The sequence below is a fragment of the Oryza brachyantha genome, chromosome 5 (genome assembly GCF_000231095.2).
Source record: "Oryza brachyantha chromosome 5, ObraRS2, whole genome shotgun sequence".
Lineage (NCBI taxonomy): Eukaryota > Viridiplantae > Streptophyta > Magnoliopsida > Poales > Poaceae > Oryza > Oryza brachyantha.
Window position 1 is genome coordinate 17,676,860 of NC_023167.2, and position 15,603 is coordinate 17,692,462.

Sequence of the window (15,603 nt, forward strand, 5' to 3'; positions counted from 1 at the left end):
AAGAGATATGATGCATTAGGGCGAGTTTGAAAGAGAACAAAGAAAGCAGTTTTAAAAGCATGCTCATTGAAAAAGAGAAAGATTTTTCTTTCTTTTCGTTTGTTTCTATCACCAAAGGAGCGATGCTTAAAATTACCGAAGGAAATCAAAACCAATAAGATTTTATCTATGTTTGAATTCCTCATAATGTGAACAAAATAAAGGATTCATATGGATTTTTTTCTAGCCAAATCGTTTAAATCAAATTGCTCAACACGGAAATAAATCCTACATCCTCCGTCCAAAAATTTAAGCATATATAGTATTTCAATATTATCCCAAAATATAATTTTTCAGTATCTACGATTCTATTTGTTTCACCAATCACTTATTTAATATTTTTCTATTCTACTCTCACTTACCCACTTATCCTTATATTTCTCATTATTAATGAGTAATATAGTCTTTTATTCTCAACATTGATCTCTACTGAACAACATAAAAATGCTTATATTTTAGAGCCAAAACAATATGAAATTTCAGTACTACAAATGTTTTATGAATCAAAGGGCCGAACTAAATTGAGGACGCGAGCGGTGGTGACGATGAAAGTCCAACACACACAACCGGTAGTCACAACAAAACTTTATGGCTCTTTTGGAACTCATGATTCGAAAAATACATGATTTAGGATGTCATGTTAACTTATTTCTATGGAATTCTAAAATACATAAGTTACTTAATCATTTTGTTTGGTTACTTCATATAAAAACCATAAAAGAATTAACAACGAGAATGACAGAAAGGGAAAATTTCCAATTAGGTTTAAGCTCACTGTAGATTTTCTTGAAATTTGCTATGTTTTTAGTTCATTTCATTTCATATGAATTCTAAGTGGTGCATTCCTTGAGTCCAAAGGAGCCTATATAATTTACTTCTAGAGGATTTGTATACCTCACAAAATTCCAAAGGAATCCTTACCATTTCAAACCAACAGAGCGAGCGTCAAACCGTTTCCTCAAAGGCGTTAATCACCACGCATTCCCCGGTGACATCCGCGGCGCACGCACGCACCGCGCCCACTGACATGTGGTCCCGCCTCGCGGCACGGCGGGTGGGGACGGGCTGACAGCTAGCCGGTTAAAAAAGACGGGACGAGGCTTCCCGCTTTTCCCGGTGAAAAAAGGTTCCCTGTAGCACCCACCACCACCAGACCAGCTGTGCAAAAAGGCTCTCACTGCACACTGACAGTGGGCCCCACCCCCATTATTTTTTCCTCGGCCTGTTCACCTCACCCCACCGACGAGCCGCACCCGCTCATTCAAAGCAAGCGCGCCCCACATGTCAGCCTCTGGGGAACGTGAGGTGGGACCCGCATGTCAGTGATACAGGCGGGGTACCAATACCGGGACGCGAGGCGGTTCCGTTGGTCGGTGGGGCCCACAGGCTAGCTCAGTCATCAGTTCGTCACACTCGTCGCCTCTTTTTTTTTTTTCCCTCTCTCGCTTTTATATATTTTTTTATTTTTTTCCTTCTAATTTTATCCGCTTCAGTGCTCGCGTCTCCTTTTCTTTTCTTCCTCTCGCCGCCTCCTCCGCTGCTCTCTGAGAGTGACCAGTAGCCTCCCACTCTTTGAGTTCTCCCTGCGCAATGGAGGCGTAGCGAGGAGGAGGAGGGAGCTAGGGTTGTGGGCCGCCAACGCCGCCGCCGCCTCCTGCTCGTCGTCCCTCCGGTGAGCCTGCACACTCCCGCTCTCAGATCCGGCCCGCCGCTGGCGCCTAGATCTGTGGTTGCTTGGCGGTGTAGGCGTTTGCTTCTTGGTGTGGGCTTGTGTGGATTCGGGGTGGTGGTTGCGTGGATTTGAGGTTCTTGGAGCTGCATTTCGTGGGGGAGTTCCGTGCGAGATGTGTAGCCGTCGGTTTGTTCTTCGTTTTTTTCTTTGTGGGATTTAATTGGGTTGCTATGAGGGCTTGCTTTCGCTGGAACCGCAGTGGGAAAAAAATCTTGGATTTCGCTGCTTGCTGCGGTTTTCGTGTGGTTTTTGTTGATAAAAATGGGGTTTTGGGCGTAGATCTGCGAGCTAAAGCGCGGTCGTATTGCAGGCTCTGAACCCTACGGCGTGCGGCAGTGCGTCGGTAGGCTCCAATGGGGAAGTCTCCGGCGAAGTGGATCAAATCCGTGCTCTTCGGGAAGAAGTCATCCAGGTCCGGTTCTACGAAGGCGAAGGATTTATCGGTATGGTTTACACCTCTGGTCTTCGCGGCAAATACTGTTGTTGCAATAAATTTCTTTATTAATATAATATGAAGTTAAATTTATGGAATTGAAACTAAATAGTAGAGATCTGCTGTTGTAATCAAATTTATTACTTTCCATTTGCAGAAGGCCTCGAACAACAAAGGGTATGCTGCTGCTGGGAAGGAGGTTGGATTTGAGAGCTCCCCAGTGATATCGGAGCCGGTGCTTGTTACTCCTCACAACAATGAGGACGTGCAGGAGGTGGGGAGGGCTGAGAATTCCAGCTTGCAGGGTAAGGTGGTGGCGCGCGACGTGAATCAAGATTTGGAGAAGCAAAATACAGCCGTGTCTGGTGCATCCAATGATCCTGAGAGGTTGAGAGAAGAGCAAGCGGCCGTCAAGGCACAAGCTGCCTTCCGAGGTTATCTGGTAATGATCTATCTGCCCCCTTTTTTCTGTTTCGTCTAGCTTGCTGTGATGTAAAATTTCCTTGTGGCATGTAGTTCGACCATCTACTAAGGAATCTGGCCGTACCTTGGATTTTTTTTTTTGGAATTATGCATCCTAATTTAGCATGGTATTGGTCCAGGCACGTCGGGCATTCCGTGCATTGAAAGGAATCATAAGACTTCAAGCCCTGATTCGTGGGCATCTTGTAAGGAGGCAAGCTGTTGCAACTCTTCACGCAACATGGTTGATTGTGAAATTTCAAGCACTTGTCCGTGGTAGAAATGCCAGACTTTCTACTGAAAATCAAATCGACTGGAAGCTTGTGCAACAAAAGTCCGCGGTAATTTTTTTTCTGATCCTGCTTCATTCAGCACCTGATTAATACGTTGTGAATAATGCATCCTTTCATTTTATTCTGTTTTACCATAATAATCTTATTGGATGGAGGCACGCCATGATTGTATCGGTGCATGTTATTTTGGGAATCTTGAACTGTGGAATAATGGTGAAACAATGGTTGTCAACAATTGGTTCTGTGTTGTTTAGAGTGGTGGAAGTATGTTTTGTCTATCATGTTAATGCTTCTGGTCCAACAGGAACCAATGGCATTACAATGTCAAATGGAACGTTGTTGTACAGAATCTTGCATATGTTCATGCATCGTTTTTAATATGTTTTGGAAGCTTGTGAGAACTGACAAATTTGACCCTCTGGCAAGATATGCTAATTGTACGGTTCTTGCTTTTTTTGCAGGGCGGTAAATTGGATGCGTGGAAGTCAAAATTATCTTCAAATGCATTTGCTCGTAAGGTAGAGCTTTTCGTTGCTCAAAATGTAGTCTTTTTTTGACATAGGAATCTTGAATCTATGCATTAGCCTGTTGTGATTACCTCACAAAAGTGCATATCACTCTTTTGTTGTCTGTTTGTAGATATTTTCTTCTATTTGTGCTAAATTTGTCTTTGTGTATATGTTTGTAGCTTTTAGCGTCACCAATTCTGGTAGAGGCTCTCCATTTTCAGTATGATGAGATCGATCCAAATTCAGCTTTCAACTGGTTGGAGAGATGGACCATAGGTCGTGTCTGGAGGCCCATTTCACATCCAAAGAGAGCTGCTGTTGCTGATGCCAAGCCACACACAAGGAAGGCCAGTTATGCAATGGAAACAGAGTCCGGGAAGTTGAAGCGTAATTCTCGGAAGAGCTCTGCCGCACCAGTTGAGCCCCCTCAGACAACTATGGCCATAGAAACTGAAAAATCCAGACGAAACCCAAGGAAATTCACTAGCTCTGCGGCTGATTCGGTTCCTGATAGCCAGTTAACTGAACTTGAGAAGGTTAAACGTAACCTTAGGAAGGTAACTAATTCTATGGCTGAAGCATCAAAGGTATCTACTCCTGCAGGTGAAATTCCTGAACGTCAAGAGGTCCAATGTGAAAAACCGCTGCGAAATGCGCAAGAAGTTCCAAATTATCCTGAGATCCAAGAACCTCACAGTGGTAATCTGTTGGAAGATGCTAAGGCAGATATCCTGGTACCGAATGTTCAACCTGAACCAGAGGTTACTACTTATCAAGTTGCACCTGAAGAAAAAGTTGCTGAACCAACTGTTGCTGCACCTGCAGTCGAAATTATGCCGCTGCAGGATATTCACAATGAAGAAAATGCTTTAGTAGATGATATGGAACAGCGATCCAAAGAAGAACCTCTTTCGACTGAGAGCCTTAAAAGCAACAAGAGGAGGTCTTCATTCTCAACCAAGATAGAATATCCAGAAAATGGTTCAAAAAATTCACCTGCTGTTCCTAGTTACATGGCTGCAACAGAATCTGCAAAGGCAAAACTGCGGGGACAGAATTCACCTAGACTTAGTTCTGACTCTGCGGAGAAAAATGGTTTCACCAGGCGCCATTCCCTCCCATCCTCAAATGGTAAGTTAAACTCACACTCGCCGCGTACGCAAAGGCCGACCCATGCTGGTGGCAAAGAGGGAGTGAAGGCTGACAAGTCTATGCTGTCATCAAGAGATGCAAGTGGTAAGTTGTAAACAAGATATCTGAATATTCGTGCTTGCACTAATATCATTGTGCCTCGCATTATAATGCGTTTAACTTAGCCTTCAACTCTACATAGAATGTATTTGGATATGAAGAGGAATTTGAATAGTATTAGGAAATTTGAATAATCTAGAAGAAAGTTGACAGAATGAGCCAATTTCCTGTTGCGTGCATCATATCCTATCAACCTTATTTTGCTTTGCATAATAAACGTGAAACATCCATGCTTCCTTCACTCACATAGGTGGGCCCTGGGACACCAACATCCCTTTTGTTATATAGACGTGTGAATATGTACATGAGCTTAGCTTGGTTGTTCAAACAATGAATTATAATAGCTCATCAATACGCGCACTAAAATAGGTACTCGTAGTAGATATAGTGAGCCTTCTGTCAGTTTCACCTGACATCCAAATATTGAGTATGTAAAGGAATAGATGAATCACATCTTACACACAGACCACATTGAGTTCCCAATGATAGGTGCCCTGTGGCTGTAGTTGCTTCTATTTCTGTTCCTGTCATATACAGTGACCCCAATTCTTCTGTTGCCTTTGTGGATTTGGTCATTGTCTGCAGTTCATGTTCATTTTCCATGTATGTTTGAAATATTTATATATATATATATATACAGAGTAGTGTTGTTTAGCTATTGTTACAATCCCTAATGTTCTTTTTTTAAAACTACAGAAAGACCAACCAAAGCTGAATGGAGACGCTGACAGGCAATCGATCGAGCACCAAATCCTCCTGTTAGGTTGCTCAACATTCGGGGGGATGATTATGGTGATGTCTTCTGCAGTTTGATCCAATTGTTTTTTTTTGCTTCTGATGATGTAAAAAAAGATGTTCTCCCCATCCGTGACAGTGAACCAGCTGCTTTGTCGTGGTTTGTATCTGGTGCGATTTGACTTATTTCTATAGGGTTTTTTTGCGTCCTTGCCTTTGTGATGTATAGCTGAAGCATTTCTGGTTTGCTTTTGGTTTCCCTGCCTCCTCGAGACACCCTGCCTGCTTTTGTTGAGCAAGAGAGCTGCTGATGTTAGAGAGAACTTGTTGGATTGAACAATCTTATCATCCCATTTGGACATCTCTTCTGCCTTTGTTTTACTGACCAGCGAGTGCCATTCCATTATACGCCGCGTGTGTACTGTTCTTCTTTTCTTCTCTGGCATCCCTTTTCATGTCAAGCAATCCAGTTGTTTTACATGCATTTGGGGTGGTAATGGGCCATCCATTTTATCAACAAAATTTAAGGCCGGGTTTAAAATAGTTTAAAAATAAAATTGTATAGATTTTTGAGTTAAATTTTTTAAAGAATTAAATAAGGTCGTGAAAGAATCATTAGCGCCTATTCCCATCCCTACTTGCATTGCATCGCCAATGTACAAGCTCATTTTAGGCCTCTGAGATGGAGAAATTTCAGAAGATTTTCATAGAGATCAAACAAATTCTCTCGCAAGTGGTTGGGCCAGAATCGAGCGGGCTGTAGGGCGTTCCATGTCATGGACTCATGGGCTTCCTGGTTGCTTGCTTGCAGCCCGCGGAATTTTGTACGAATCTCTGCGGAAATTTTAAACCAAACATTTCAACTTGCGCATGAAGTTGAGAATAAAAAACATCGCTGTACAGATGTTGACGCCCGTTGTTTTTTTAATGAATTTTGTATGGCTGCCCTCGTGTGTCTCGCCGTGGTGCATGTTGACTTTAATTTGATTCCCATAACACGAGTAAAATATAAATGTGCTCATCAATCATCGCGCATGGAGTTTTTTGGTATCACTAGTTTGCAATCAATCAACCACTCTCTCTGTCCTTAAAAAAAATAAACTTCTGAAACTAAAAAATTAAAAATATAAATATTCAGATTTCTCAAAAAAATTAGAGTGCATCGTATTCACGATAAAAATATAGTAACAGATAAGTAAATTTTGTTTCTGTCCGATTTATCTACTGGGCTCAACAATATATTATAATTTAGTGTTCTGTTATATCACAAGTAATTTACTAGTATTAATAAAAGTGAGATTTTTTTTAAAAAACTTAAAAGTGAGATATTTTTAGGATGGAGATAGTATTCTAGGAAGTACAATAACAGACTATAAGTATATGTGGAGGAGTGAAAAAAAATAAAAAAAATAAAGAGTATTGGCTCTTATGCAAGAGATGACTCTACTTAGATACATGCATTAAATATATAATCGAGAAAAACAAATAAGAGAAAAATATTGAAACCAATCCTATAACTAGTCAATCAACCATAAATAGGACGCATTCGTCTCAGGGAGAGTGAATGTTAGTTATCCAGTATGAAAAATATAGTAATTGATTAATGCATGATTAATTATAAAAATATAAAACAAATTAATATAATTTTTAAAACAACTTTTCTATAATTTTTTTAATAAAAAATACACCATTTAGCAGTTCGGGAAGCGTGCGTGCGAAAAATAAGAAAATCGGGTGGTGAACGCAGCCATAGTAGCTCTATATTGGCTTATAACTACTAGTCAAGCGCTAATGTTGAACTTGCTATAGGTCATATTTAGGGAGGTTAAGATTCTAAAAACAAGTGTGAAGCTAGTTTCCCACAATCTTAAAAAAAATGACTTTTTTTAGCTTTTGAATGTTAGTTTATTTTATGGATTATATACCTACATATTCTCAGAAGTTGAGTTATATTTTGTGAAATTTATGTCTTTTGAGGATTATGTGAGAAGCTGCACATGTTATTAGCCCCCAAGCGTGACTCTAATCTGCGAAGACAATCATGGTATAAAACTTTTATATATATATATATATATATATATTTAAAGATCTAAAAACCAAGTCTAAAAAATAAACAATGTATAAATTTTGATTTATAAGCATGAACATAAGTAAAAAAGATAGCTATAAGTTACTCCTTCCTGTTCCCCTTAAACCGCGGCAAAAAGAAATTGACTGCGAAAAAAAAAAACCCACGGAGAGCACAGCACCATCTTTTTCCTCAAGAAAGAAGGCAAAAATCATGTCGCCATTCGCCCACCACGCAAAACCTTCTTTCCAAGAACATCAGCACCAACAAAAGTTCGCCCTGCGCAACAATTAAACCAAATTAAATTATTTTTTGGCACCTTCTTTCTCCGCAAGAAAAAGGCAAGGCGAGCGCGAGGAGGGCGGGTCCCATCCAACGGCGGAGGCCAGCGCGAGGCGCAGATCTGGGCCGTCCGTGGCGCATCGCCACGCCCTCCTCATTCCTCAACCCCGCCCGATAAATTGAGAGGGACACACACCCTCCTCCTCCGCTTCACCCCCAAATCAAAAATCCCCCCCTCGCATTTTTCCATTTTTTCCTCTCGCCGCCTCGCCTCGTCGCCATGGCCGCCGCCGCCGCTCCCCCCACGGGCCCCGGCCTCTACTCCGAGATCGGCAAGAAGGCCAGAGGTCCGGCATGCCGCGTTCTTGTTTCTTCGCGGGGGGTTTCTCGTCGCCCCTTTGCTTGGTTGGTTTGAGCATCTTGGTTGCGCTGACGCTGGCTCTTTCTTGTGCGATTTGCAGATCTCCTGTACAAGGATTACCACACGAACCAGAAGTTTACGCTCACCACCTACGCCGCCAACGGAGCTGTGAGTGCTCCCCCCCCCCCCCCCCCACCTCTCTCGACGCCTTTGTTCTTTGTGTTCTTGTGAAGTGTTCTTGCTCTGTTATTCTACTAGCTGGTTTGGTTTGGTTTTCTGCGAGTAGGTAGTTGTTGGTGGCAAGCGTACTTGGGCAGTGGGTGTGGGTTAGGCAGAGGTCAAATGGCTTGGTTTAGTTTATTTGTGTAGGCGTGTAGTTGGGAGGGTATCTGATTCTCGCTTGGTTTTAGGCTGGGTGAGTTCTTTGTCGCTGATTCTGCAGCTTTGTGGTCTGTAGGTTTAGTTACTTGTGATTTAGGATTTACAGATGGATTTTTCTTGCGCAATACCTCATGATTTTGTGTGTATGTTTATTTCCGTATTCTAGCTGTGGATGGTCTCTTCACGCAGTCGTTGGCATGTGCTGGCAGATTTAAGTGTGGTTGCTATTATCACTACTTGGAGTAGTCTTTAAGCTTAATGTGTCATGAGTATGTAGAGTTCTAGTATCTGCAAGTGCTTGTGATGGCATGTTCAAATGAAGTTTTTGTACGGCTAGCTAAATTAATTTACTTCTAATAATGCTGTTTGGAAGTCCATCGTTGCCCCAGAGTTCTTTGTTTTGAGTTTTTTTTTGTCAACTTAGATGAACTAAGTGTATGTTTCCTTATTAAGTAACTATTGCAGTGGATTTAAAGCTACATCTAGACTAGTAATAATGCAGTTGGAGTTTAGGATATTTTTGAAATGTGTTAGTTTTTTTGGTCTACTATGAAACTGTTGATGAATTTATTTATACGTTGGTGTGTGTCAAAGTGTAGTTTGTAACCTTGGTAAGCAGTGCATGTATTTAGTTCTCATGATGTATGCGATATTTTGTATCAGTATTTGTTATTCATTTCTGTAGATCAAGTCTGTTCTCATGGTCACATGGTACTACTGGCCCTGTAGTTCTTATTTTCTGATAGATCACTCAGGCTTACCATGTTAGTACATTTTTGACTTATCTCTAGTGCTCTATCTTAAGTCTGTTCTCATAGTCATGTGTTGGTGGCCTTATGAACCTGGTATTTTCGATGAAAGATCGCTGAGGTTTACTGCAGTACTTAACTTATGAAACTAATGTTTTGGACTGTTTTGTATCATTCTGTAACTACTTAGCATAATCTAGCTGCTATAGTTCTTTACTTTTATCTCTGTTATGATGTTTTCTTCTCAACCTCCTGCTAAAATTTAGTAATTGTAGTATTGTATGTGAAATTTCCCCAAGATTGTAATGAGTTATGTCTTTTTCCTGTCTTGTCTAGGCAATCACTGTTGCAAGCACGAGGAAAGATGAGGCTATGTCTAGTGAAATTCAGAGCCAGCTGAAGAACAATAATGTGACCGTGGATGTGAAAGCAACTTCAGACTCAACTGTACGTTCTTTCCTTGTCTTCTCTCTCTTGCATAACTTATCTATTACTTACTGATTTCACGTGGCTACAAGTGACTGATTAGTTGTCTCTTTTGCCAGTTGATGACTACATTCACAGTCCATGATCTGTGCATGCCTGGCACAAAGGGAATTTTATCCATTCCTTTCCCCTATCAGAAATCTGCCAAGGTACATTTCATTGCTTTTCTAGCTTGTCCAATGTGTTGGATCTCAATTTGAACTCTGTATATTCTCTTCTACGTGTGTGGTTTCAGGCTGAAGTCCAGTACTTGCATCCCCATGCTGGCCTTAATGCTTGTGTTGGCCTGAGTGCAAATCCTCTTGTTAGCTTTTCTGGTGCATTTGGAACTAGGGCTTTTGCTGTTGGTGCTGATGTTACATTTGATACTGCGACTGGGGACTTCACCAAGTACAACGCTGCATTGAGCCACACTACTGAAGATCTCACTGCGTCACTGCTTCTGTAAGCATGGTTTCATCCAATTCTCTGGTGTATTTATGCTTTGCTAATATTCATATTGTTGTCTTGGCCCTTTACCTGTTGTTTCCTGAGTCCTGGGCCCTCGGTAACATTTTTTGGGGACTTCCTTGGCAGTTTGCTTAGTATCTTCTGTGTCATCATCTATATGCTAGTTTGGACTAGTAGTAGTGCAACAAATTACCTAATTAGATTTTTCTTCCCAATTGTTAGACTTTGATAGTAACAATAGCGATCTGCAAATTTCAGGAACAACAAGGGAGACAGCCTTGTTACTTCCTACTACCACAGCGTGAGCAAAGTCAGTGCTGTTGGAGCAGAGCTAGCTCACAGCTTCTCGAGCAATGAGAACACTCTCACCTTTGGAACACAGCATGCCCTGGATGAACTCACCACCGTGAAGGCACGCTTCAACAACTTTGGCTTGGCCAGTGCTCTCATCCAGCACGAGTTCAGGCCTAAGTCGCTCATCACCATCTCCACTGAGGTTGATACCAAGGCCATCGACAAGAGCTCAAAGGTCGGGCTTTCCCTGGTCCTCAAGCCCTGAGGTTGTCTGCTTTCTTTGTTTTAGGATGCTAGCTTTTGATATCAGCAGCTCAAGTCCATTGAACAAAGTTTGGACAAACTTGTAATCGGCTTAAACTTTGGTTGCCTCTAGCCTGTTTTAGACTATATTGAGGGTTTCTGTTACCAGTCAATCTTTCTCAGTTTTTTTGGGTTATTTGCGGGCACATTGCTGGGAAATCATACCCTGAAATCTGAGTGTCAAACTCTTGGGTGACATTCGTCACGTCGTTAAGTTCACCCTCTGAACCAGCTGCAAAAATCTCTGTTTGATTCTACGCTATATTTGTCAAACTTTCTATTTTAATCTTGAATGCTTCTTGTGCATCATAAGGTGGCATGTATCTGCTGTGGTATTCATGAATAATTTTAGTCAGGATTTAAGCCTGAGGCCGAGCAGATACCAAACATCAAACAAACCATTTTTTTTTACTACTGATTACTCTGTTATTCAGTGCAATGTTTGGAAAGTGTTAGTGGACCAAATAATCTTAGTTCTACATGTCAAAAGGGAAAAGGGATGTTGATTTTAAGAGTAACAATTTATACAAGATATCTTATGGTCCCCAACACGAGTCACACGATGCTATTGCATTTGCATGCTTCCAAAACCATCCCAGGCCGTTCTCTCGTCATCGCCAAAACACGCGACGTCTCCTTCAAATCCAGCACTGCTAGCAGCATGGACACTTCCTGATGAAAGCAGATCACACATTTCAGGAGCAGCATCTCCACGGAAGAAGTTGTGGTATTCATAGCCTTCCGCTGGATGGGCACCCAGCTGTTCTCTGATCTCGCCTCCATTTCCTTCGCCTGCATCAGAGTTCTTCTCAACCAGCTGCCTGAACATGGATGACTTCAGAAGAAGGCTGAGTGCAGTGGATGAGCCTCTCTTCCTTGAGACACTGGGAGAAACCATCATGGAGGCTTCCTGATTACTACTACTACTGCCACCATCATCACCACCACCACCACCACCACCACCACCCAGTGGTGCTGCATTGTGATCTGAGATGAAAGGGTTGCTGTGACTGTGAGGGAGCATCACCATCTGGGTTTCCACTGGGAGGAATTGGTGATCTGCAGGTATCTGCATTGCAAGAGCTTCAGGGTTCATGGCGACAGGAGCAGGGGCTGGCTTTAGCCATGTGATGTATGATCTCAGGTCGAAGTTTGTGACGGCGTTTACGCCTTTGTACTCGATCGCGGCGATGTCGTAGGCACGGGCAGCCTCTTCTTGGGTGCCTGAAGGAGCATTCAGGAGGACTGGTGTTGAGTTTTGGATGCATTTGCAGGAGAGTTCACAAATGCAGAATAGAGCCAGATTTGTTGTACTTACTGTAGGTCCCTAGGTAGAGGTACTTGTTCCCGAAAACCCGCCCAATTCTGGCTTCCCATCTTCCGTTTTGATGATGCCTGAAAGTATTCAGTAGCTTAAACATTCAGTGACAATTGTATTTTTTGATATGTTGATGGAGAGTACAATGCGTTTTTCTGTCCAAATATACCTGGCAACCCCTCTGTACTTGGACACACCTCTTGAAAAGCCACTGCTCTTCCTGGCATCAGTTTGCATACTTGTCAAATTTCACTGAACCTCTAAATGAAGAATAGGAGACTGAAAAATTACAAAGATTTTGATGGCACCTCCTTAGTGATGCAAGGTACTCTTCCTTGGTAAGATTCTCCATTATCTTCAACTCCTTTTCATAGTCCATTACCTAAAACATATCAAATGAACCAACTCATATGTTGTCATTCACAACTTTGTGCCTAGTATGGGGCAGCTTGCTAAGCAGCTATTCTCTTATACCGGGAAATTTGTATAAGTGGTTGGTCCCCAGTATTTTAGAGCAGCAAGGTCGTAAGCCCTTGCTGCTGCCTCCTCCTCATCATATGCTCCAAGATACACTAATTAGAATCAAAACAACATGTCCAGCATCAATCAACTGATCCATAGCATATAGCTATGAAAGAAAAGTACAATAAAGGAAATCAAGATCACCTACCCTGTTTGCCCTTCTTCCTCTGTGTAGGATTCCAGGAGTTCTTGTCCCACAAATGTGCTTCGAAACGACCTGTCCATCTGTGCCTGCATGACAAGATATTCTTGTGAGAAACGCTCGGGTGTCTTCCGGCTAGCTCCACGAGACGGTGGGCTAGCCAACCTAGGTTCGAAGCCTCGCTTCTACCTATACCTATTTAATCGATATTAAGTTCTTCCCTAACATCCAAGTTTTACGAGATGTTCTTATAATCTCTGCATGTTCTGAATCTGTTACAGGGGTACAAGAAATTTGCAGTGTATGTTGTTGTCTACTTGTTTTACCTGCTAACTCCACGAAACCTGGAGCTCCTCTTAACGGTGATGCCTGACAAGGACGTCTTGCCAATGCCGCTGCCATTGGTGTCGCCGTTGATCGGTGCAAGCAAAGACGGCTCCCTTCTCCTCCTCCTGACAACCGGGCCCACCTCGGTGCCGCCATCCGGTGCATTGATAGTCATTGCAGGAGATGATCCCGGGTAGTTCTCAATCTCACTCTTGACCATCATGATGCTATGATCCATAGCTGATAAGTACTACAAAACTTTTGTCTTTTGGCCTCCAATGTAACCAGCTGAAGTACTGAATGAACAGTAGAAACACTGAAGCAAGAATGCAGCTTTGAGCTAAGGCGAGACGCTACTACTTGCCAGTGTGTATGTATATGTACCGGTTGCATTGGCTGGTGACAGTTTTTGTCATCTATTAGACACAAGGTGTTGATGAATCCATGGCTAACGAGCTTCCCTAATTACTATGACGAGTTTTTGTCCATATTCCAGTTTGGAAACATCGTTTTTAACTTCAAATGTTTTTGTTTGGTGGCGGCCGTGAGATGTGTAGAATCGGGTGCAATTTTTTTGTTTTTTCGCGGTTTTCTTGTGAGCATATTTGCGTTTCAGACAGGCTGCAACAAGAAGCCAAGTATTTAATCCCATACGAGTCCACGATAACGTTTTGTCGCCTTGCTGTGGCGAGACAAAACAGCAGCTATAGCTGAGAAACCTGTGCCTTTTTTCTCGCCTTGTTTGTATCTGCGTTGGTGCCTTGGTGGAGAAAGTGATGCCTTTTGCCGCTCATGAGCTCGTCTTCAGGCTGAGTCGGCGACGGCGAGCAGCGGAGCCGCGGCCGTTGGAGGGTTCGAAATTGGAGAGTGCTCGGCCCAATTACAGCAGTTGAAACTGGACCAGTTTGACACGCTCAAATATGGAGTTAGAATTCTATCGAACGGCCCAACATTTGAATTAGCCAGCGCCGTCCACCAGGCCGCGGCCGCGCGCCGGCCGGAGACCCCCTGTCACCGGCCGTCCGGCCACGCGCTCTGCCGGAGCCTGGAAGCCACGAACTGCCGGCTCCGCCGCCCTCGCCCTTTCGCCTGCGCCCGGTATGGTGTGTAGACTCAGGGGTGGAGACAAATTTAAAATTTATACGGTAATTTTACATAATTCTAAAGGGGTGATAGATTAGGTCTAGAGCTCCAATCATAGCTGTTCTAGGCCTAAGTCTGTCCCGTTTATACTCTGCCGAAGGTAATAGGGTAGGATGGTATAACATATTAGCTCCATTTCATAATAAGATTATTTTTATCTATTTAGTTTACTTTAAAATAAATTTAATTTTAAGTAATTATTGTTTTGGAGCTTATAACAGTAAGGAATAGATGTAGAAATAATAATATTGAGATTTGATAAAATAAATGTTATTATAGTTTTTTAACTTATGTATTACTACCTCCGTTCCGAAATAAAATCATTTCAGTTTTTTTATACAATGTTTTGACTCTTCGTCTTATTTGAATTTTTTGCCATTAGTATTTTTATTCTTACTAAATGATAAAATATGAATAGTACTTTATACATGACTATTTTTTAAAGTTTTTTATAAATTTTTTAAATAATATGAATGGTCAAACGTTGGACACGGAAAAATGAAAAATAAAATTATTATGGAACAGAGGTGGTAGTATATATGGAGCCGCCCGCGCATGCTCTTCAACTTCGCTCTCGCCGCGCTCTCACGGCGTACGTCTCGCGGACGCGGCCGAATTCAGCTTGCAGAAACGAATTGAGGGATTTTGAGTAGCAACACAGAAATCAGGGAGGTAAAAGGGATTCGTCTGGTCTTGTGCGCAGAAACAAAGACATCTAGACACAAAGGTAATCAGGCAGCAACGGGGTGGTGGCGCAGTTGTCTAGCGCGTAGGTCTCATAGCTTGTTGAGTTATCCTGAGGTCGAGAGTTCGAGCCTCTCTCACCCAAAAAAGAGTGATGAGGAAATGCTCCCGTGACGCACCTGGGTTTCGTCACATCTATCTGATTACCAGATGTTAAAAGAGCCTGTCTGAACTCATTATTTTTTTTTATTAATACCCCATCTTTTGCTAAAACTTACGCGTCTTTGGAGCCCGCCTTCCCTTTCGCCGTCTGTTTTTTTTTCTTTTGGCAAATATCAGGGTCTTGTTGATCAAATCCAACTAGGCTCTGTCTACTCTCTAAATTTTTTCCTAAAAATGTCACATCGAATCTTTAAACATCTAGATAGAACATTACATATAGATAAAAAATAAAACTAATTACACAGTTAAGGGAAAAGTCATGAGACGAATTTTTTGAGCCTACTTAGTCCATGATTAGCCATAAATGCTACAGTAACACATATGCTAATGATAGATTAATTATGCTCAAAAGATTCATCTCGCAGTTTTTCAGACGAGCTATAAAATTCGTTTTTCATTTATGTCCAAAAACCTCTT

At 42.1% G+C, this 15,603-nt stretch overlaps 3 protein-coding genes across 3 annotated transcripts; 2 read left to right on the top strand and 1 right to left on the bottom strand.

Moving 5' to 3' along the window:
- The first annotated feature begins 1,542 nt into the window (after window positions 1-1,542).
- Window positions 1,543-5,857, top strand: LOC102699507 (protein IQ-DOMAIN 31-like). Its single transcript, XM_006654645.3, has 7 exons — window positions 1,543-1,711; window positions 2,082-2,214; window positions 2,362-2,646; window positions 2,807-3,007; window positions 3,421-3,477; window positions 3,648-4,704; window positions 5,416-5,857. Exons 2-7 carry the CDS (start codon window positions 2,125-2,127, stop codon window positions 5,445-5,447), a joined length of 1,722 nt encoding a protein of 573 aa, XP_006654708.1. The 5' UTR covers window positions 1,543-1,711; window positions 2,082-2,124; the 3' UTR covers window positions 5,448-5,857.
- A 2,162-nt stretch (window positions 5,858-8,019) lies between these two features.
- On the top strand, window positions 8,020-11,085 carry LOC102712263 (mitochondrial outer membrane protein porin 2). Its single transcript, XM_006655465.3, has 6 exons — window positions 8,020-8,151; window positions 8,266-8,333; window positions 9,632-9,742; window positions 9,841-9,930; window positions 10,017-10,225; window positions 10,490-11,085. Exons 1-6 carry the CDS (start codon window positions 8,085-8,087, stop codon window positions 10,788-10,790), a joined length of 846 nt encoding a protein of 281 aa, XP_006655528.1. The 5' UTR covers window positions 8,020-8,084; the 3' UTR covers window positions 10,791-11,085.
- A 308-nt stretch (window positions 11,086-11,393) lies between these two features.
- On the bottom strand, window positions 11,394-13,375 carry LOC102712541 (AP2-like ethylene-responsive transcription factor AIL5). Its single transcript, XM_040524390.1, has 7 exons — window positions 13,137-13,375; window positions 12,817-12,995; window positions 12,621-12,718; window positions 12,455-12,528; window positions 12,316-12,366; window positions 12,147-12,223; window positions 11,394-12,052 (listed from the first exon to the last, which is right to left on the bottom strand). Exons 1-7 carry the CDS (start codon window positions 13,373-13,375, stop codon window positions 11,394-11,396), a joined length of 1,377 nt encoding a protein of 458 aa, XP_040380324.1.
- Between the last annotated feature and the right edge of the window lie 2,228 nt (window positions 13,376-15,603).

Excerpts from the sequence above, each read along its gene's own strand:
- LOC102699507 (XM_006654645.3), top strand. The coding sequence starts at position 2,125 with ATGGGGAAGTCTCCGGCGAAGTGGATCAAATCCGTGCTCTTCGGGAAG. Across the intron at positions 2,215-2,361 it reads CGAAGGCGAAGGATTTATCG|AAGGCCTCGAACAACAAAGG; the intron begins GTATGGTTTACA and ends TTCCATTTGCAG. Across the intron at positions 4,705-5,415 it reads GTCATCAAGAGATGCAAGTG|AAAGACCAACCAAAGCTGAA; the intron begins GTAAGTTGTAAA and ends TTAAAACTACAG.
- LOC102712263 (XM_006655465.3), top strand. The coding sequence starts at position 8,085 with ATGGCCGCCGCCGCCGCTCCCCCCACGGGCCCCGGCCTCTACTCCGAG. Across the intron at positions 8,152-8,265 it reads GATCGGCAAGAAGGCCAGAG|ATCTCCTGTACAAGGATTAC; the intron begins GTCCGGCATGCC and ends TGCGATTTGCAG. Across the intron at positions 9,743-9,840 it reads AAGCAACTTCAGACTCAACT|TTGATGACTACATTCACAGT; the intron begins GTACGTTCTTTC and ends CTCTTTTGCCAG.
- LOC102712541 (XM_040524390.1), bottom strand. The coding sequence starts at position 13,375 with ATGGATCATAGCATCATGATGGTCAAGAGTGAGATTGAGAACTACCCG. Across the intron at positions 12,719-12,816 it reads GAGGAAGAAGGGCAAACAGG|TGTATCTTGGAGCATATGAT; the intron begins GTAGGTGATCTT and ends GATTCTAATTAG. Across the intron at positions 12,367-12,454 it reads TACCTTGCATCACTAAGGAG|GAAGAGCAGTGGCTTTTCAA; the intron begins GTGCCATCAAAA and ends AACTGATGCCAG.